This window comes from Adiantum capillus-veneris, chromosome 16 (assembly GCF_014529385.1).
Source record: "Adiantum capillus-veneris isolate H3 chromosome 16, ASM1452938v2, whole genome shotgun sequence".
In the NCBI taxonomy this organism is placed as follows: Eukaryota; Viridiplantae; Streptophyta; class Polypodiopsida; order Polypodiales; family Pteridaceae; genus Adiantum; species Adiantum capillus-veneris.
In genome coordinates this window covers 47410126-47432545 of record NC_140946.1, presented here as the reverse complement: position 1 = coordinate 47432545, position 22420 = coordinate 47410126, and the positions used below count along the sequence as shown (strand labels likewise).

General features: G+C 41.0%; 1 protein-coding gene and 2 pseudogenes across 1 annotated transcript; all 3 read left to right on the top strand.

Annotated features, from left to right (window-relative positions):
- The first annotated feature begins 1370 nt into the window (after positions 1-1370).
- On the top strand, positions 1371-2218 carry LOC147438991 (uncharacterized; annotated as a pseudogene).
- A 985-nt stretch (positions 2219-3203) lies between these two features.
- Positions 3204-4729, top strand: LOC147438990 (uncharacterized; annotated as a pseudogene).
- A 2226-nt stretch (positions 4730-6955) lies between these two features.
- On the top strand, positions 6956-10557 carry LOC147438989 (lysine histidine transporter-like 8). The gene is made up of 5 exons (XM_086484925.1): positions 6956-7918; positions 8537-8670; positions 9042-9469; positions 9800-9931; positions 10052-10557. Exons 1-5 carry the CDS (start codon positions 7158-7160, stop codon positions 10538-10540), a joined length of 1944 nt encoding a protein of 647 aa, XP_086341051.1. The 5' UTR covers positions 6956-7157; the 3' UTR covers positions 10541-10557.
- Positions 10558-22420: the final 11863 nt, after the last annotated feature.

Here is a 22420-nt window from a genome sequence, read left to right as displayed (position 1 = left end):
ATTGTGACCCAAATAGAAAATAAACCTAAAATGCACAAGACTTCGGCTTGCCCAACACCACTACCATCGGAGAGGCCTCAAAATCCTATGGCTAATCCCTTTCCTTTGCCTCAACCAACTCCACTGCCAACGTAGCGACCAGACGGCCGAATATACGAAAGAAAGTGCAAAGCCCAGACCACCCTAACCTCCTTCTCCACAATAAGTAAAGTGCAAATAGCCAATGAGGATGAAGTGTCGAATTAGCAGAGGGGGGGGGGTGTAGTTAATGCACCCACAAGTGAACAAGGGTAGAAATGTGTGCTAAATCTATAAAAAATTTTGCAAATGTTGTTGGAAGATACAACGTGAAGAGGGATTTCTGTGAATTGGACTCAAGAGGAGAACTAGGTACGTCCAAAGAGAGTCTCAATTTTAGTCAAAGATGTTTTCCAAAATCCACTATTTTGCCCAAATTGGTTGAAACTCTCCCAATTCTACGTAATGTCAATACTAAATTTTGGAGCCAAATAGGAGATTCAATTGATTTAAAGCAAATGAAGCGGAGAATCAAGGGCGATTCTCCAGCATTGGTAAAATTTGAAATCGCCAGATCAAGGTGAGTTTACTGCCGCCTATCGCCACATCAACCTGAGTTCGCGCTTGTCAACCTCAGTTCGCATGGGAAAGGTGGGAGTCAAACCTCAGTTCGCATGGGTAAGGTGCTTTTAAAGCAGTGCGTGGAATTTGATAGCGGCAGGGGCTACCAGTTGGGAAATTCATCCCGCAAGCAACGCTTATAGTGGTCGCGCAGGCAGGAGGTCTTGCCGTGAGGTATTGGTCGCGTGGGAAGGAGGTCTTGCACAAGAGCAACGCGCACAGTGGTCGCGCAGGCAAGAGGTCTTGCCGTGAGGTATTCAATTTATTTAAAGCAAGTTGAAGCAGTTTTATTTGCCTGCAGTGACACACAATGTGATTCAATTAAACACAGTTTTATTTGCCTGCTGTCACACACAGTGTAGGCGATTTGATTTGTCTGTAATGAGTAGTGACACAGTGTGTGCCTACCACTCACACACAATGTGCTTCAATTAAACACAGTTTTATTTGCCTGCAGTCACACACAGTGTATGAAATTTGATTTGCCTATAGGAGGCTCAATTTATTTGAATGAAATCAAAAGAAATTAAGCGAGGGCAGTTGGAGGTGTTTCACGCAAACAAAAGACAGCCGGTGATTCAAACAGAGGAATTAGTTGCAGCAGCGAGAAAGTGTTCTCGAAGGTATAATTTCGTGAATCAGCTGCTTGAATTTCATGCTTGGTAAAATTTGTGAAGCGTTGTGTGGTTCAATTGGTTTGTGTTTATGAGGGTCCAATGCTGTAGGTTAACATGGTAAGAATGAAGAAAGTTGCACGTTCGGTTGGTGATATCGGGGATGCATCTGCCTCTTTGGTCCGTAGGGGTAGACCTAGGAAGACCGAGGAGGAGTTGTTGGCGGCTGAGAGTAGGCGTCCGAAGACGCTTTTCGAGCTAAGTATCACTATCTCCGTTGGGGGGGCCGACGTAGACACTGGCTTGCTTCCTATGCTGAAAGAATTCCTAGAGAAAGAGACTATTGCTGGGATGTCCTCTATCGAGCGTGGCGAAACGATTTTCCACTTACACTTCCAAATGGTCGTGCGTATTATGTCCACATCTATTATAGCGGTCAACAAAAAGGTGAAAACATACTTGGGATGGGATAGAGAATCACTTGTGGGTGCCACTGTTCTTTGCAGGGCACTAAAGCAAAAGAACATGCACACATTTCAGGGGATGATTGGTTACTGCTTAAAAGACGTAGGTAAAGATCATTTTGAGAATGTTGGCCACAACATATCTCCTGATGACATCAATAAAGGGATCGAGCTTTACACGCTTCATGGGGCAGACGACCTGAAGAATAAAGTCTGCTTGACAAACACCAATGTGCTGATAGGGCTTTCATGTATTGGAAATATAATTTGAATCACCCTTTTGGTCATGACTTCCTTGGTACTTTGCACGGCATGATTAAGAGCGGTAAGTACTATCAGTCGTCCACTTGGATCACACCTTACCAAGGGCGTGGAATGGAGCAACGGAAAATTGTTGTTGTATGGAAGTAAATGGCATTTCCGAGCACGGTTACGTACACGACATACTCGACATTTTTGTACTCCAAGGTGCCACTCATCCCCGTCTGGATTGGTTCCTGAACAGATGGCAGAACAATGAAAGGTATTCCATTAACTGCTCCTCTGTAATGTGACGGCCTAATTATTGGTGCTATTATTTTTCTTTATGAACCGCAGGGACCAAGGTGAGAATACGGCAATGAAGATAGGAGATTCAATTGATTTAAAGCAAATGAAGCGGAGAATCAAGGGCGATTCTCCAGCATTGGTAATGTTTGAAATCGCCAGATCAAGGTGAGTTTATTGCCGCCTATCGCCACATCAACCTGAGTTCGCGCCTGTCAACCTCAGTTCGCATGGGAAAGGTGGGAGTCAAACCTCAGTTCGCATGGGTAAGGTGCTTTTAATGCAGTGCGTGGAATTTGATAGCGGGAGGGGCTGCCAGTTGGGAAATTCGTCCCGCAAGCAACGCTTATAGTGGTTGCGCAGGCAGGAGGTCTTGCCGTGAGGTATTGGTCGCCCGGGAAGGAGGTCTTGCACAAGAGCAACGCGCACAGTGGTCGCGCAGACAGGAGGTCTTGCCGTGAGGTATTCAATTTATTTAAAGCAAGTTGAAGTAGTTTTATTTGCCTGCAGTGACACACAATGTGATTCAATTAAACACAATTTTATTTGCCTGCTGTCACACACAGTGTAGGCGATTTGATTTGTCTGTAATGAGTAGTGACACAGTGTGTGCCTGCCACTCACACACAATGTGCTTCAATTAAACACAGTTTTATTTGCCTGCAGTCACACACAGTGTATGAAATTTGATTTGCCTATAGGAGGCTCAATTTATTTGAATGAAATCAAGAGAAATTAAGCGAGGGCAGTTGGAGGTGTTTCACGCAAACAAAAGACAGCTGGTGATTCAAACAGAGGAATTAGTTGCAGCAGCGAGAAAGTGTTCTCGAAGGTATAATTTCGTGAATCAGCTGCTTGAATTTCATGCTTGGTAAAATTTGTGAAGCGTTGTGTGGTTCGATTGGTTTGTGTTTATGAGGGTCCAATGATGTAGGTTAACATGGTGAGAATGAAGAAAGCTACGCGTTCGGTTGGTGATATCGGGGATGCATCTGCCTCTTTGGTCCGTAGGGGTAGACCTAGGAAGACCGAGGAGGAGTTGTTGGCGGCTGAGAGTAGGCGTCCAAAGAGGCTTTTCGAGCTAAGTATCACTATCTCCGTTGGGGGGGGCGGACGTAGACACTGGCTTGCTTCCTGTGCTGAAAGAATTCCTAGAGAAAGAGACTATTGCTGGGATGTTCTCTATCGAGCGTGGCGGAACGGTTTTCCACTTGCACTTCCAAATGATCGTGCATATTATGTCCACATCTATTATAGCAATCAACAAAAAGGTGAAAACATACTTGGGATGGGATAGAGAATCGTCTGTGGGTGCCACTGTTCTTTGCAGGGCATTAAAGCAAAAGAACATGCACACATTTCAGGGGATGATTGGTTACTGCTTAAAAGACGTAGGTAAAGATCATTTTGAGAATGTTGGCCACAACATATCTCCTGATGACATCAATAAAGGGATCGAGCTTTACACGCTTCATGGGGCAGACGACCTGAAGAATAAAGTCTGCTTGACAAACACCAATGTGTTTGATAGGGCTTTCATGTATTGGAAATATAGTTTGAATCACCCTTTTGGTCATGACTTCCTTAGTACTTTGCACCACATGATTAAGAGCGGTAAGTACTATCTGTCGTCCACTTGGATCACACCTTACCAAGGGCATGGAATGGAGCAACGGAACATTGTTGCTGTATGGAAGTGCATGGCATTTCCGAGCACGGTTACGTACACGATATACTCGACATTTTTGTACTCCAAGGTGCCACTCATCCCCGTCTGGATTGGTTCTTGAACAGATGGCAAAACAATGAAAGGTATTCCATTAACTGCTCCTCTGTAATGTGACGGCCTAATTATTGGTGCTATTATTTGTCTTTATGAACCGCAGGGACCAAGGTGAGAATACGACAACGAAGGAAGTGGTGAACATATCTGATAGCGAAGACGACGATATTGACGTTGGCATTGGAAGTGACTTTATTCCGCTATTGAAGAAAACTAAAACTGACGTAATTGCATGCTACGTACGTTGCTACAATTTCATTTTGCTGCATTTGCTTTGTTTGTCGATCACTTTTCCTTTAATATGATGGCTACCGTAGGTGCGAGCGATGGAGTCAACGAAGCCTGTTGTGGAAGCCGAGGGAACGCAAACGGATTTGATTCAACATGACAGTGTAGACGATGCAGTATTTCAAAGATTAGAGGACATGTTGATGCAAATCTGGCGACAGCTCCGTGGTGGCAATGCAGATGACAATGATACTCTCCGTGCTTACATAGTCAAGTGCACACAGAGTGTCAAAGACATGTTGTAGGATGTGCAGCTTAACACTGCTGATGTCCAGGTTGCAAAAATGCAGCAATAAATAAATGCATTGTCAAGGGAAATAGTTTCTTTCAAGTCACAATTGAATAGGTTGAATGCAATAGTTGTCAAACTAGAAATTTCCGCTTGTAACACCTAGAGTATTTTTTATAGCAATGGGACATTTGCAATTACCTTTTTGGGCTATATTCTTACACTTATTGATAGAAGAAGTTATTGTAATTGTTGTGGTTATGAATTTTAAACAATAATACAGTCTTTATATCGTCTTCTCTTGTCAGAAAGTTTGCGTCGTTTTGTCTCAAGAAATAAAAATCGCCTTGCAAACCGTTGCCATGGGTTGTCTTGTAATTCTTAAAAATTAATGCAATTGTCTATGGTCTACTGCTTGGATTTAAAGATGAGAATCTTGAAAGATATGAATTTCTTTTACACAGAGCGAGTAGGTTGAGTAGGTCTGGACCCATTTCATTTTACTAGGAATCAGGAAAGATACCCTTTGGAAAAGAGAAGTAGGTTGAGTGGTAGTAGGTCTGGACCCATTTCTTTTTACTAGGAATCAGGAAAGATACCCTTTGGAAAAGAGAAGGAAAAGGAAATTGAGAAAATAGCCAATAGCCTTGAAAGAAGATAAAAAGGCTTGGGATTTTTAATGTAAAGTGTTTATAGAGTCCTAAACTAGGAAACCATACCATTTTTAACTATATTTGGTCACTCATGTATGAACCCATATTATGATAAATAGCTAATTTTTAAGTCATTTTGAGAGGTCCAAAGTTGGGAGCTATTTATATCAAGATCTCCAGAGGTTTCTCAACATTAAGGAGCTCATAGCTTCCATATCTCTCCAATGTTTCACTTGATTTGTACTTCTTGGCCCAAATGCTCCCTTATGCATGGTGGTTGGGCTTATGCCGAGAACCAATCATTTTTGCTATACCCCCACTTTGCAATATGTTTTTAAAGTAACTAATCAAGTGTGCTTGTTAGTCTTGCTTAATAATCAATGTATGATGTCTTTTGAATCTTTGTTATGTTGTTTAGGTTTTGCATAGCAAACACTATACTATAGTGGCCACACATGGGCAATGGACCATCTATGGGAAGATTGCTAACTCAATATTATCTCCTTACAAGCAAGTTAGTAAGGGTGATTATGTGGACAGTCTTTCAAGATGATTTAACCCCTACGAGTGTCAAGTGTTTCAAATGGTTAACCTCAAAAATTACAAGCATGGCTTGTACTCTATCGTTTTGTTTGGGCTTAGGTAGAGCTAATGACTGTTGTAAATTAGCAAGCCTTATCACAAAGTTTCCATATGTAGTTATGATCTAGGTAGGCTCCGAGCCAACAACCTAGTCTCATGGTCGAATTGTCTTATGTACATGGAAATTATGCTCATCGAAAAACTTCCACCCTTGGAAAGAGTCATCTTCATTTCCTAAGTAACCCTCTGACTCTGACCAAAGGCTTGAAACCCTTGTAAGGTACATGGAAATTAAGCTCATCAAAAAACTTCCATCCTTGGAAAGAGTCATCTTCGTTTCCTAAGTAACCCTCAAGCTAGAAAGTAATTTGACCATGACCAAAGGCTTGAAACCCTTCTAAGATATCAAGCTAAAAGTATAGACCACAACCAAGGCTTGACAATACTTTGGCAATACCTACGATAGGTGGAAGGGGAATCACTAAGCTAGAAGGATAGAGATTCTTTCAATACAAAGGACACGTTGCACATTTGTCAAACCCCCTTCCCCTCTTCACTAATTGACACCCTCATTTTTTTTAGGGGATCTACGACTAAAAATCGAGCGTCGCTTTTCGGCAAAGATCACAACCGTTCATCTCGAATGTGAACTTGATGTAAACTAGATATAAACTCGAACAAATGTGAACTCGTGAACTTGCATGTAAACTAGATGTAAACTCAAAGTAAACTTAGTGTGAACTGGAGATCATGACGGACAGCTAGGATTATAGAATATAATGCTATCATCTTCCATGCCTTTCAAAATGCACGCTATTATGTAGTGGTAAAGCAATAGCTTTGGGAAGGGGAGGTTGTGAGGTCGAAATCCATCACACCCCCTTCTTTTTTCCTCCATGTGAATCGAACGGCCCATAATGAACAATCATCTGAATCGTAAATCCCCTCTTAAAAATGAGGGTGTCAAATAGAGACGTGCCCCACCCCACCCCACCCCCCACCCCCCCCCCCCCCCCCCCCCCCCCAACACACACACACACACACACACACACACACACACAAAAAAGAAAAAATCAATCAATCAAAACACATATCCACTGAATTGGGATTTTCTCACCTCCAGATAAAAGTAGGGAGGGCGGGGCGGCTTTGCCTTCTCAAGATGTGATTGTCTAATGAGCACTCCAGCCGCCACCATGCACCAACCAGCTAAAGCTTCCATGACTGGTGTGCCCTCCTCTCCATCCTCCTCCTCCCCCTCGTCCTTCTGCTACAGCAGGTCCACTATCAACAGTCCAAAAGCGAGCTTTGTTCTCGTACGCTCCAAATCTCCAAAGGCTTTCTTCAAGCAAGCAGCCCATGCCTCGCATCAATATGCCCACCATCCCCGAAGCAGAAGAGGATTTGAGCTTCCGCTCTCATCGTCTGCAAGCGGCGTCCATGGCAGCAAGCCCAGCAGAAGGAGAGCTCAAAGGCTTCCCCACTAATTTGGCGGCCTGGACAGGGTCCCCTGAAGCCGCATCTCGCCCAATATCTATTTCCCCTGATTCTCAGAAATTGAATGCAGGAGACTCTGCCTCCCCTGATCGCACCGCCAATCCCAAAACAGAGTACTCTAGCCCGACATTCTTTTCACACATGGAGTCGCCCAATCATTTGGAGACAGGGTACCCCTCCTCCCCGCCTGCCCCTGCCATTCCCACAAGCACTCACATACTTGGACAGAGAAACCTCCATTCCCCTGATGCAGCTCACATGAGCAGAATCAGAAACCCTCCTGAATCTGGTTCTAGAACCCCTCACTCGCCTCCCATTCGCAGCGGCGCCAAAACCCCTCAATCTCCATTCATCTCTAGTGGAAACCAGACTCCTCGTATCACCTCGCTCATGTCACCTCACACCTTTAGCCCCATCGGTACCCCTGTGCGCAAAGCCGTTAGCAATATGAAGTCCTACCTGGAGGACATCGGCCATCTCACTAAGTTCAATCCTCAAGATTCATGGCTTCCAATCACGGAGTCCCGCACCGGCAACTCCTTGTATGCAGCTTTTCATAACCTCAATGCTGGAATTGGGTTTCAGGGGCTCCTTCTTCCATTTGCTATGTTCTACTTGGGATGGTAACATTTCAGACTCATTTATACTACTTGCTTAAAGTTTAAGATGTGCACATGCAGTGCCTCCCTCTCAGAAGCTCATGATGTTGAGGTAAGTCGCAATGTGGGAATTATTGTGAGAATTTGTCCAAAACTTCTTGTGGTGTAAACCGCAGATTGATTGTAAATGTATGGGTTGCCAGCTCTGATGCTGATGTAAAAGGAATGTGATACTTTATTTTTCTGCACTCGAGTTTCTTGATAAATTTATATGGGACCAAGTTCTGCTCAAGTTTGCGGCAAAATCATATTGTTTTGAGCTAGCTTTAATGCTGCAAAGGATGTAAGTGTAGCACGTGAGTTCAAAATAACGGGTATGTTGATTGGAAAAATGTAAAGGGTTACAGTTGGAAAAGGGGGTTTTAATTTCATTGTTGGAAACCTGTAAGATTTTCAAGAAAAAGGTTTTAATTTTATTGTTGGAAACATGTAAGATTTTCAAGAAAAAGGGTTCATTTTATTATCTCATGGCATGTAGTATAGGGTTTTTTTAAATACCCTTTGAATGTACGTGATATAGACAATTCCTATAGTCCCCCCCCCCCCCCTTTTCATGTTTTTCTGTCTTCTTGGTGGTGTCAGGACATGGGGCATTCTATCCCTTATTTTAGCATACGGTTGGCAGCTGTACACAATGTGGATCCTCATTCGCCTTCATGAAGCCATACCAGGCATACGCCAAAGTCGCTATGTTCAGCTTGCACAAGCAGCATTTGGTAACAGACTCTTCTTGAGTACTTACACAAGAAGATTTAGAAATTTTCTCATGTAGGAAAACGAAGTCTTTCTCAGTGTTTTTCATACAATGCATAACATCATGAGCTTCTGCCCGAGAGGCACCGCATACCGAGCTAGGTACGATTGGGGGCAAGGGACCACCGGCCCCCCACCGGGCCGGCGGTCCCCTACCCCCAATCGTACCTAGCTAGGTATGCGTTGCCTCCCTTGCAGAAGCTCATGATGTTGAGGTAAGTCACGATGTGAGAATTGTTGTGAGAATTTGTCCAAAACTTCTTGTGTTAGTCCACAATGATCTGCTGAAGGGTGGAGGTTTAGTTCACAATGTCATAATGTTTATGATCTACAGGTGACCGCTTGGGCTACTGGCTTGCCACACCCCCAAACTTGTACCTTACAGCAGGAACGGCCACCGCAATCATGGTTGTAGGAGGGGGTTCTCTGAAACTCTTCTTCAAAATAATATGCGGTCCTAATTGTGGGGCAAGCCCTCTTACTACTATAGAGTGGTACCTTGTTTTTGCTATGCTCTCTGCGGTTTTGGCTCAGCTTCCAAACTTGAACTCAATAGCAGGGGTCTCCTTGGTTGGGGCTCTAACAGCAATCATATATTCCACAATGCTGTGGACTCTTTCCATTAGTCGAGAACGGCCTCCAGGGGTGAGCTACACAGCTGAAGAGGGGAAATCCTTTGTGGAAAAAGTGTTCTTGACTCTTAATGCTCTGGGTATAGTTGCATTTGCTTTCCGTGGACATAACTTGGCTATGGAGATTCAGGTAATATTGTCCTCTACTGTGTGCCCTGCCACCGCCTCATGTTCCTCGCTCTTTCATGGATAGCTCTCAAAATTTCACCTCCTTGTGTCCTTGATTTGTTTCTAGAATCCCGTGCACAAATATGTGTAAGCCGATGCATAAATGCTGGCATGCACTCACAAAAGCACATCAAAAGGCACAATCTAGATGCATATATATGCACTTATGAACAAATTGAGCTACAAGGACACACACAAAAATACACCAAGTGCTTTTAGGTTACCATTTGCTGTTGTTAGTGCGCAAATTTTCTTTGAAGTGGTGGTTGATCATATGGTGTTTTTACTCCAGGCTACTATGCCCTCAAGCTTGAAGCATCCTGCACATGTGCCGATGTGGAGAGGCACAAAGGTTGCAAATGCCATTGTGGGGGTATGCTACTTTCCGATAGCCATTAGCGGGTATTGGGCTTATGGCAGCAAGGTACAAAATGGCCCATGCCAGTTATCCCTGCTCTTTGTTTCTTCATATAGTTCTTGTGGTACATTTGCCTTCAGAAATATCATGCTTTTATTCTCATATTTGTCCTTTTCTTTATGGCAGATGCTTCCCCAAGGTATACTTTTCAGTATCTATGCATTCCACCAGCGCGACATATCCCGGTCCATCATGGGTTTGCTCTTCCTACTAGTAGTCATCAATTGTCTTAGCTCCTTCCAGATCTACTCCTTCACCATATTTGACAACTTTGAAGCTGGCTACACAGCCAAAAGGAATGGGCCAGTGAGTTCTCATGTGCGCGTCATGTTCCGTGTATTCTACGTCTTCGTCAATTTCTTCATTGCGGCAGCGTTTCCATGGCTGGCGAGCTTGTCGGGGCTTTTGGGAGGATTGAGTAGTGCTCCTGTCACATTTGCATATCCTTGTTTCATGTGGCTTGCTATCATGAAGCCAAAGAAGTTCAGTTTCAGCTGGTATCTTAATTGGACACTTGGTGTTGTTGGCATGGGCTTGGCAGTTGCCTTCACAGCAGGGGGCATATGGAGCATAGTGGATTCTGGCATCAAGCTAGACTTTTTTAAAACTTCATAAGAAGTGCATTTAGAGTACCTGCTCTCTCTCTCTCTCTCTCTCTCTCTCTCTCTCTCTCTCTCAATATGTGTGTGTGTGTGTGTGTTTTGTTTTCGGAGTCGGGTAGGGCACGCCCGGCTGCTCCCCTCATACACCAAAAGATATACAAGAACGACCATGACTATGCACCCAAAAACCGAAGGGAGACGCTTTTGTCACTAGTTTCCTCTGGACTGTGTGTGTGTGTGTGTGTGTGTGTGTGTGTGTGTGTGTGTGTGTGTGAGAGAGAGAGAAGAGGAAAGTGGAATAACCTTTCTATTACCCAAGTGTGGTAAGAATATTTCGGTCATTGAGTGCCCTACTTGGGACTCCCAACCGCGTCAAACATAGTGTAAGCATTGATTTAGAACTGTAAATCTGACTTCTCTTCATCCAAAGAATGTGAAACCCGCAAATCCATTCAATACTTGATCAATTGAGGCATATCTTGACAATTGGCGTCCAGTAGGAATGCCGTAAAGCAAATCTCAAAGCTCGCATCAGAGGTTATCAACCAAAACCCTAGAAACTGAAACCAATCACCTAGGTACCCTTTCCAAAGCTGCTCCAAGAATTGCAGACCCAACCCCAGAAATTATTGAAGCACTCATAACTTCCCCATCCTAACTTTGATCATAGTGAGTCATTAAGACCGACTTAGAGAGCGCTTCAAGCGCTAAATAATAGTTCCTTAAACCTTCACTTTTGGCAATTGTCAAGCATCTCGGCTCACAAGCATCAAAATCCACATTTGGCATACATGCTCGTCTACTCTTGCTTGCATTTGGGCCTCCTCACTGCGCAAATAGTGTATACAAATTAAGCAAGCATAAATTGCATTTTTCTCCATCATGGAAGTGGAACAACATGACATCCATCCCCTTTGAGCATGCACATCCTCCAGCATGTGCCAACCATCTTCAATTTTCATCGATCTGATCATCAAAGGCATCGTCAGGTGCATTCTCCTTTGGTTTCTTTGAGGTTTGATCATTAGAGAACAACTATCCATCGTGTTTCTTAAACAATTTGATCCGTTTCCTTGGAATAGGCACTCTAAGCTCAGTGCAATCAAGCTCACATTATTTGTATGTCCTAGTGTCATAAGCATGTATCACAACATAAGGTCCAAACCAACATTTAACCATCTCGCACAATGCAGGATACTGGTTTCCAAGCTTTTGTCATAAAAAAGTACCCAATCACCATCCTATGTCTCTCATCAAATGCTACTTTGTTCTTCAAATGTGTTTCCATAAGCTTCAATTTTGTGTATTCAATGTCTTCTGACATCTATCAAGCTAGGAAATATGCAAAGCAAGAAAATCTTCCATTTACATATCTATTTCCATGGAAATATTGTCCAAGATATAATTGTCTCCTCTGTAGGCATGGTGGGTTTCTATCTATACATAAACTCAAATGGCATAAAACCTGTGATAAAATTATGTGTACATCGATCAACCAATAAAGCAAAAGGTAGGAGCTTAAGCTAATCACCAATACGCACAAAATCATTAACAATAAGAGAATATTATCCTCATTCACTTTTTTCATTACCTTGTGGATTATATGCTATAGTAAGAACCAATTTGATGCACAAATGAGCAAAACACTCACAAGTTTCATCTACATCCAATTGTGCTCGATCAATAGTGATTGCTAACACAACCATATCTAAAAATCACATCCTCAAGTAAAAATTTTCATATAGAGCTCGTAGCTTTAGTACGCAAAGATCTTCCTTTAACTTGGTTAGTGAGATCTTCTCTAGCAAGAATAATATACTTCATCTACTAGACAACCATTGGCATTGTAATCAAATCTAAAACACACTTATAATGCAAGCTAATGGATAAGTAGGATGCAAACCATCTCGATATCATGTATTAGACTATTGATGTGGCACACCATGCAAGTCTCCACAAACTAAGCAAAACCTTTATACATACCTTTCCATCAATAGCGGTCTTTGATTTTGGCAAAAGTTTGCCATACGCATTTGTGTCTAGCTTATAAAGTCTTATGAAATTTTTGAATTATCTTTTGTTGAGTTACTTTATCACAAATAAGCCATTGTGGTACTCCTCCTGGTTGCTTTGGCAAGAGCTTTTCCTTTTGTGTACCATGATAATGTTGCTTTACAATGGTATCTCTAAAACATCGTGCACAATCTTGGATTCTCTAAATCTTTTGTTCACACTTGGAAGTGTCCCTATTTTTTCAGTGATCCACACAAATTTTCAAGAACTGCCTGGTCTTTTTCCCATATCTACTTTGGATCCTAGCATACATTGAACCATCATCAAGAACTTTAGTCTCCATCCTCATTGATGTGATGTATGGTTGTCCCAAAATAACTAGATACAATGAACTCTCTTAAAACAGAAAAGTGTTGATCTTCTCTCATGTCTTCAATAGTAACTTTGAGATTGGGACATGCTCTGTATAGATCCCCTAGCAAGGTTTTTACTCCCTTGCTTCTCCATTTATTGTTGGCGTCAATTAGCCTTCTTCCCTTGAAATACAATCTCTTAGACATGAGATTTATCTCAGAGCCAATACCTACAAGTGTAATCACTAGCTTGTCAAGATCCAATATCTTTACCATAGTCTTTGTTGTTGCCCTTGCCCTATGTGTTCTTGATGAATAATGACACGAACATGCTTAACATTTCCCAACATGTTGTAGGCATCCACCATGCTTTTGGACTCATATCTCTTTAATTTCTCTACATATCCTTCTTGTATTGCATCAATTTATTGACGTGTGGGCTTTCTTTGGGTCTATCTCTACTTTTCTTGGTGTCTGTTGCTCTTTCTTTGCAACCTTGATGAATTTTGCATAAGATTTGGGCTTTGCTATGCCCAAAAGTTCCCCAAGAGTTAGCTCCACCCTAATATTGTAATTCTTTCCTCAAAATTCCTTTATAATACTGATGTCATCTCTATATTGGAGTAGAACTTGTAAGCACGCCCTCAAGGATTCCCTAACTTCTTATTCTTTTGAGCATCATCCATCTCAACCTCTAAAGTGTTTCTTTGGCTCTTCTTCTTTCTTGTTTCTAGCCCTTGTTACCCTCTTTGATGTGCCAGGAGTATCGTCTTCTCTTTTCCTCTTCTCTTCCACAACTGCTTCATGTGTCTGTGCTTTTGCAATGTAGGCATATACAGAGAGAGAATCAAATTGATCTTCCCACCATGTTGTTTTCCTCGATGCAATTCCCTACTTGGGATAGGGTTTTATGTGTAACCTTCCCCTTCTCTGTTGTCTTTAAGGTGGATGCAAAAATATCTTTTTCATACTTACATTCATCATCAAGCCATTTTTATCCACCATTAGGCCATGTGTCGATGCTTGCTAGCTAGAGGAATTGGCTAACATCTCCTCCACAATCATTTTCATACTACCTTTGCAAAAATTAATTGGAAGAGGTAACCCTGCTTTTCTTGAATATATCTTCATGTTCTTCTAGAAAATTAAGTTATTGCCATAGACATCACAATGGTCTTGGCAATATGTTTGCTCAAGATCATCATCATCACACCAAATATAGTTTCTCCTAGGGACAAAACCTACTATATTTTATTGAGGTTGTACTTGGTTTGGTGGAGTATTTTTAGGTGCCATCATCTTTTCTTCAAACCGTTTTAAGTTAGCACTTGTATCCCCTTGATAAGGCCATCAAGAATTGGCTCATCCAGTTTTGGAGCATTTCCACTTGGAGAAAGAGTAGCCATCTCTTCTTCTTTTGTGGTTATAATATAAGGTACGTTCAACTTGTTGACTCATTTCCATCTTTTTACAATTAACAGGTTCTATAACATCTCCCCAATTTGTAAACCCTAAGTCCCCCTTTGGGTCGTCCAAAATTTCCAATAAACTCTTCTATAGTCGCGGATCAAGGAACTCCACAAATAACTCCACCTTCGCATTAAAGTTATCTACTCTCTTATCTATAGTTGGTCGAAGCAATTTTCAAATTCTTGCAATAACTCTAGAGCAGCATCCCCTTATTGCATTGTTGGATCAACTGTAAACAAAAATGAATCTTTGCCTTCAAGGAGAAACTTTTCTTTTAAAGCCTTGTAAAAAGTCATGCCATGAACCGCCATTGTTATTGTTGCGGACGCTTGTAATTTTATCCCAAAGTTTAGGAACCCAAACATAGGCAAAGTTGTCAATTGCATCATGTTCCCCAATCCAATCATCTCCCATCACTTACTCAAACAATTTGCAAAATTTGGAAATATATTTGTCTTCAAACCAGTCCAGCTTGTTAGTAGTAACTAGGATGTCGAATCTAAAAAATGGCTCGACTACTTTTGTTGCTCGTATGATGATAAACGATATGAATAAATTGCTGATGGATATTATTACTCATCTAACTATGCCTTTCATTGATGATTTTCCAATTACAGTTTGTGTGAAGAAGGCTCACAAGATGAGTTAAAAGATGAGAGGGGGTGCCAAAGATTTTTTTCTCAACACATTACTGATTGTAATGCAAGTTTATCCAAGCTTGAAGAAGTTAACACTTTCACGGTAAAAATTGACCTTTGGTACTAAAGAGATATTGATTGTAGGGCATACATGTGATCTAAATGGAAGATGGCCATGTGAATCTAATTATTGAAGTTTTTTGGTTTTAAGTGCATGTGTGTTCTATCTTATTTGGTTATCTCACTTTGCTCATGATGTTGCAGAAGGGATTTACTATTTGTTGTTCCAAAAGGGAAAAATGTTTGTGTGCGAAGAAGTATATAGAAGGGCTGCCAAGATCTTGAAAGAGATGCTTCTCAAGGCTCCTACCTTGAGAAAGTTTGACTAAAAATGTGGAAGGCCAACTATCTTGGCAGTCCACACTAGCCCTACAAGAATAGGACGGGCTAAAGGCCAAGATTATGAAAAATGTCACAAGTATGCAGTTCAGTTTGGGGCTAAGTGCTTAATTCTCATCAACATGATTATCCACAGGTTAAGAAAGAAGTTTGGGCTATTGTTATTGCCATGGGTGTGACAAAAAGATTTGTATTGGAGCTTCAGCTGTGGTAGAGATATATTTCTTTCCATTGATAGAGATTATTACCAAATTTCATTTTTGGAACTAGAGAGTTCCCAAATTTGAATGCATTTTTTAAAAGTGCCTACAAAATTCAAGAAGGATTCAATTGAAATTTTATGAGGCAAAGACGGGATATTTGCATTTCCAAAATGATCTTGAACGCCTCCAAAAATGAGAAGGCTAACCAAAAGGTGGGAACGGAACCAAGGTGTTATTATCCACACATTCCAACCTAAAGCTATGTGGAGATAAGAGATGTGGTCCACAAGCCTCTCGTGCCAAAAAGTCAAAGGTAAGAGGAGTAGTTCTAAAAATAGAAAACTACTTTTATAGGACCTAGGGTGAGTATTTTTGCGATAACTCAAAAAAGAAGACCTTTCTGTTAAAAAGATCCCACTTAGCTTATAAAAAACGATGAGATGAATAACTGTGTAATCCAAATTTTATTCATTTGAGAATTGGAAGGGAGAGATTTTTTCGTTTTTCTACAGGGCTACGTTGGAGAGAGAGAGAGAGAGAGAGAGAGAGAGAGAGAGAGAGAGAGAGAGATAGAGAGATAGAGAACATAGTGAGAGACATTGTGAGGCATTAAATAATCTTGTATATACTTTTGTTAGCTAGGAAAACACACTCATTGTACTTGGTACTTTAGCCTCTAAATTGGGTTTGAGGATCACTCACATTGAGTCTCTTAGAAGTACCGATATTGTGTATCATAGGAACTTTCATAGTACCATCAAGGTACTCTAGAGTACCTTTTGCATATAGTAAAAAGTACTTAAAAGTACCTATTTGAGTTCTTTAAGTACATGCAGTGTATCCCATGGTATTTTTGTGGATATAGAGCTTTCAATTACATTATATCATTGTCTCTCTCATCTTAAGATCCATCTTTCTGCCATACATTTGACCACTTGCTTAAAGCTTGCTAAGTGGTCATATGGATCCCCAGATCCACTGTATTTTCTAACCCATTTCTAAAAATCAGATGGTCTAACACGTCTATTTGGTTCAACTCCCAGTCTCCTGGTAGTTGGTCCTGTTCCGAGTCCTTCAAACCAGTCTGTTGGAAATAGTGACTCATGTAGCCTTGGGCTGGCTTAAGTGTCACCCGGTTTTTTTCGTGATGAGATGGTTTCTCATTTTTGAACATTACTCTCAAAGGATCTCTCGCGGAGTTCATCTCTTGGAATAGTTTCTGTGGTCCGTGGCCCGATATCCAAAACCTTATGGAGTACCCTTGGTATTTGGTTTGTTCCACCTCCTCAGGAGTCATCATAACAAAGTTATTGCTATAACAATCCCTAAATAGGTAGGTTGGTAGATCTACTGATCCCTTGTCTTTGATTTTGAAGATATAAATGATCTTCATGGACGTTAGCTAACCTGATTTGGCATGAGAAATCCATAAAGATCTTTGACGTTTCTATCCTCCCAACAGTAGACTCCGATCCTAGGATTATCCGTACTAAGCCGTTTCAAAGGCTTCAAATCAACTTTGATCGTACCTCGAATTCTAAAGTCGGTGGTCCTTCTTTTGCTGCCATATTTAGAATTATGGTATTTACTTCTAACCCCCATTTGTCTATCACGTCAGGGTTTTCGACTTGTAAATGCTGAGTTTCATTTTTATCCATGTACATTTTTCCTTGTTTGTTTGCCCTGATTTCCTCTTCAAACTCTATGTCATGGGCATCAATGCGAATGAAGGTAAACCTAAGCTCCGTGGTGATTAGTCTTATAAAAAGAGAGTATGTGCTTATATCGCATTGTCGTTTCGGTTTCTAAATGAGTTGAATAGGAAGACATTTCAGATGCTTATTCTGAAAAATTGTCTGACTTCTTCAAGGATAGTATTCAAGTGATTCGATATGCTTGAACTTGAGAGAAGTCCCACCTTCTAATTGAGTTGAAAAAAAAGACATCTCGGAGCTTGAGTCGGAATGTCTGGCACTTCTTCTGCAATAGTTTCTAATCATCTCCCTTCGTTTACACTCTCTTCTGTGCACGGTTTGCTCCTATTCTCTCATAAGGTACCCAAGTTTCCCAAAACTCTACGAAACCTTAAGTTAATATATGGGCTCATGCAGCTTAATTGAACAGATACTTCAAACCTGGAAAGTTGTCCTTGGTTTCAAACACAGTGCTTCCGCTCCTTGTCTTGTCCTTTTCCGCAAAGTCGTAATTCCCTACACACCAGCACTTCAAACCGTATGTGATTCCACAATTTGTCAATTTGAAGTCACAAAATATCTAACAATCCCTTTCTCCAAGCACGGGACACACCCAATATGCCCCATGTTTGAAATTTTGCTCAGGCTATCTTACGCGCGCCCAAGATGACTGCACCCATCTGTGGAGGTAAATTCAACTTTTATCACATGGATGGAGTCTACTCAGCTTAACAAAGATATCCTTGGTGTCCAATTCACAAAAAGGCCTTCCTGGTGAGAAATTTATCCTCGGCGTGCCTTAAATAAATCTTCCCTATTTTAGCAAATTTTTGCCTAATGTGACTTGTGTAGGTTTCTATAGGGGATTTCAAGCTTGTACCATGAGTTTCACAAAGTTTGGACAATTTAGTATCTTGTAATCAATGTTTCCAGTTTTCTTGGTGTTTTTACCCTTACACAGCTCCAAACTTCACAAAACTTGCTTAGCAGTTGTATTATGGTCTAAATAAACCATGCAAAACACCCTCTCTGGATGGAATTCTATCTTCGGCGCGCCTAAGATAAAACTCTACCAAATTTCAATATTTTGCAATTTTTATTTCACAAATTGATTTTTCCATAAGTTTTAGGATTTATCCACACCCTGGTTTCAAGTTTTAGCCAGAATTGACTTTTTCTTTGTTAATTTTCTCTCAAGTTGGCAATTGTTTTCCAGATTTGGGCTTGACCAGGCCTTTTAGTGATCTAAATGTTTCCAAAATCAAAGGGAGGAGTCTACTCCAGTTTTCTACCACCTTGCAAGTTTTGTTTGCCAGTATCAGTTCCAAAAACCTCCTGTCTATCTTTGGCGCACCTAAGATAGGCTTGGAATGTTTTTGGTTTTCTTCAATGCACCTTGGATGAGATGAAATCTTGATGGTTTTCTTATTACCCTACTCCTATTGAATCATGAAAAAGAGTGCAAAAAGTGGAAATTTTCAACTTTCAGTCTCAAATCTCTACTTTCTACTTTGATGACACCCTTACCAACCACCAGCTAGTCTCAAGGATCCTTTACCTCATCCGTCTTACTAACTAAAGCTCCCGAGGTCCTTATCGAGTATCACTACTCTCAAGTACCTCTTAGTCATGATAAAGTCAGAAAATGTGTTACTCTAGTCAAAACTAGAGGAAGCAGTGGAATTTCAAGTGAATGATTTGGATTTTTCCCTAGTCTAAGTTGCCTTGTCCCTAGGAACGGTGCCAAAATGTCCGCCAACTGCCAAGCCTCACCATATTGATGCTAGCAAAGCGAGAATCACAGACATATGTCAATCCGTGTGACATAGCTAACCTGACTAGTGCATGGAGGCTACAAGAGATAGCTAATCTCTTGGAAAACCTAAGTCCTATGTGCTCTTGCCTTAGTCGGTCTCAGATATGTGTCAAAACATAAAAAGAAAATTTCCTTACCACAAAGCTTTACCTGATGATGTTGTATAGCTACGATGCTCCGAATGCAATGAAACTTACTACCTGAAATTTGTAGAGTATCCTCAGCAACCCCATATCCTCAAATATCATTTTTGACATTGGAGCAAAATTGGGCCTAAGATAACCGGCCTATTTTGGGCAGATCAATTTTGGCCTTTGAAGCACTCTATAGCTTCCTTAGGACGTGTCTATCCCTAGCGTTGAAAATCAATTTAGATACGTGTATTGTGTGTAGGGAATGAAAATAACTTGTAGACGGAGATGACTAAAAACACAACTTCATTGAGAGAAACTTACGCAAAAAAAGAGAGAGCTTTCACCTAGGAGCACGTTGGTATGCTCGGATTCACAATGCAACACCGCACAAGGGAGACACAAGCAATTGAAAGAAACATAGAACTCACAGTAATCAGCTGTAACATATGCTCACTTTCATTATCCAAAAACTTGGGTTCAAAATTACAAAAGTTGGCTTTTATACCTTAGCCAAGGTTTAAAGAATGGATTCCTAGCTGTGTGGGCTCAATAAAAAGGCTTAGGAACTGAATTTAGTTACAAATTTGGCCCCTTTACACTCTTTAACAGTCAATGATAATACAACGGCTTTGGACTTTACTCAATTTCTCATTAATACAAAAAGTTATGGTACAATCAATGAGGGTAAAAATAAGAATGATGTCCATTTGCTAGCTGAGCAGCTAACACCTTGTTAATAAGGAGAGATGGTGTGAGCTTGTATCTCCAACACCTTCCCTCAAATCTTACATCTTTGACCATTCTTGAAATCATACAACATAGTTACGATGAAAGGCTTCTTCTCTTTGATGATATTTTCCTTAACCCAATGGCAGGCTTTCCCTTAGTTTATAAGCTCCATCATGCAAGCTACTACTTTCATATTGTGAATGAGGTGAAATCTTCTCCAAGAGTTTCTCTTGTTGACCTCCAAATTTGATTTGTTGAAATTCATGTATGTTTGCCTTTTCCTCTTCTTATGAGACTTCTCCAAACTTCCATGTCCTTCCTTTAAGAGTCCTTCTAGTCCTTATGGATCTCTCCAAGCTTGCTTGATGGGTTCCATTCTCTACCATAGCTTCTTTGCCTCATTTTGTGTGAGATGGGCATCCTATCTTCCATCTCCAGCTTGGTTCCTTGCGGACTTCATGCAAATAGTTCCATTGCTTGCACATATACATACATTCAATAACACATGATGGTGTTTCAATTCAAATATTCCTCATGCTAAACATTGAGGAAGGCCAAGTGTAATCATTTTGCTACACTTCAAGGGAAAGAGAGAATGATCTTTCCTTGACTTTGACTTTGGTTGCAACAAATGTTGTAATCTCCATGTCCTTTGAAGAGTTATCCTTGCCTCTTCCATGGCTAGTCATTTCCCTAATTTGAGACCTTCATGTAGATTTGATTTAGCTTGACTATCTCCTCTTTGAAGACTAGTGATTATGCATGTTGTGGACCTTCAACTCCATGCACATAGGTGGATGATTTCCTATGCAAATTAACTTGCCTCTTCCTTATTTTAGTTGTCTTGTTCTACTTGATCCTGCATGTTTTGTACCTTCAACTCCATGCATATAGGTGGTTGATTTCCTATGCAAATCACCTTGCCTCTTCCTTCACAAGGTTGTTGTAGTTGTCTTCTTCTACTTGATCCTGCATGGTGATGTATGGATCACCTAGTACTCCATGCTTATCCAAAATAATAGGTTTTTTGTTTATGAGCTCTTTTGGCTCCACCTAAGACTATATTGTCTCCATAGGTAGTATCTTTGGCTTTCCACAAAAAACATGATGAAGGGAAATTTTTGCAATCACTCAACCTCTCTCAACATAGGCACTACAACCTACTCTGATACCATGTTAAAACATGCGCTCTAATACCATGTGAAGAGCAAAACGCATATTTGATTCCATAGAGCGATTTGGAATGACATTAGAAGGAAAATCACTGACATGGTTCCAAAACATTCCACCAAGGTCAATCATGGACTTAAATACATTAACTGAAGGTTTTGTAGCTGCATGTTCCAGAACGGGGATCAAACATAATACGGTAGCTCAAATCTATAGCTTCAAATAGAAACAAGGTGAGTATGTTAGGGATTGTGCAACTAGATTGAAGCAATACATTGCAAGATGCCTAGATCTAGAGATACCTGCAGAAGAAAGACTAGTATCATTGTTTCTAGAGGGAGTGCTAAACAAATAACTTCATGCTATACTGTATAGCAAGAAGCATATGACCCTAGAAGAGTGTGTGTTAGATGCTACTTCATGCTATACTGTATAGCAAGAAGCACATGACCCTAGAAGAGTGTGTGTTAGATGCTACCGACTTAGGAGAAAATTGTGATATTTTCAACGAAGAAGATGTCCCTACGGATAACCAAAGCAAGAAAATAGCATCCACCAAACCATCACAAGTGGGAACGACTGTTGCAGCACCGCTTTCAGCCATAGAAGACATGCTCAAAAGGATGAATGACATGATAAATAACATGTAAAAATCACCTATGAGGGTACCACGGCAAGGGTTACCTCAACAAGGACAACCAATTAGGCCAAAAATGGTGTGTAATCGAGGGTAAATGGACCAACCATGAGACCATTGAGTGCTACTATTGATCGAAGTATGATGGTGTTATAGAAATGATATTTTATGATTTATTATAGCTGATAGGTGAAAAAGACTAGACCCAGCTTGGCCTATGCAAATGTATTTGTATATCATGTACATTTTATTATTCAAGTGCTCTTTTATGAGCTTTGGCCATTTATGACCGGCCGGCCAGTTTGTAACCAATTTGACCATTCAAGAAATCTATATAACAAATACGTGCAAGAGGGAAATGGTCACTCTTGCACGGGGGGAGATTGCACCTAGTGCTTGCGTTGCTCTTCTCTCCTCTTCCCTCTTCTCTCTCGCCGTGTCGCCGTAGCACTCCATTCTAGGAGGTGCGTCTGCACGCGCCCTATTGCTCTCTCTCGCACTCTGTCTCCCTCTGTTCGTGTATCTCGCGATTGTGCATCTATGTGGTTTCTAGGTATGTCGATTAGTCGGTTTATGTCTTGCTACATTCTATTTCCGAGTATTTTGCAGGGCACCCATGCTTCCGGTTGTAGCAGTG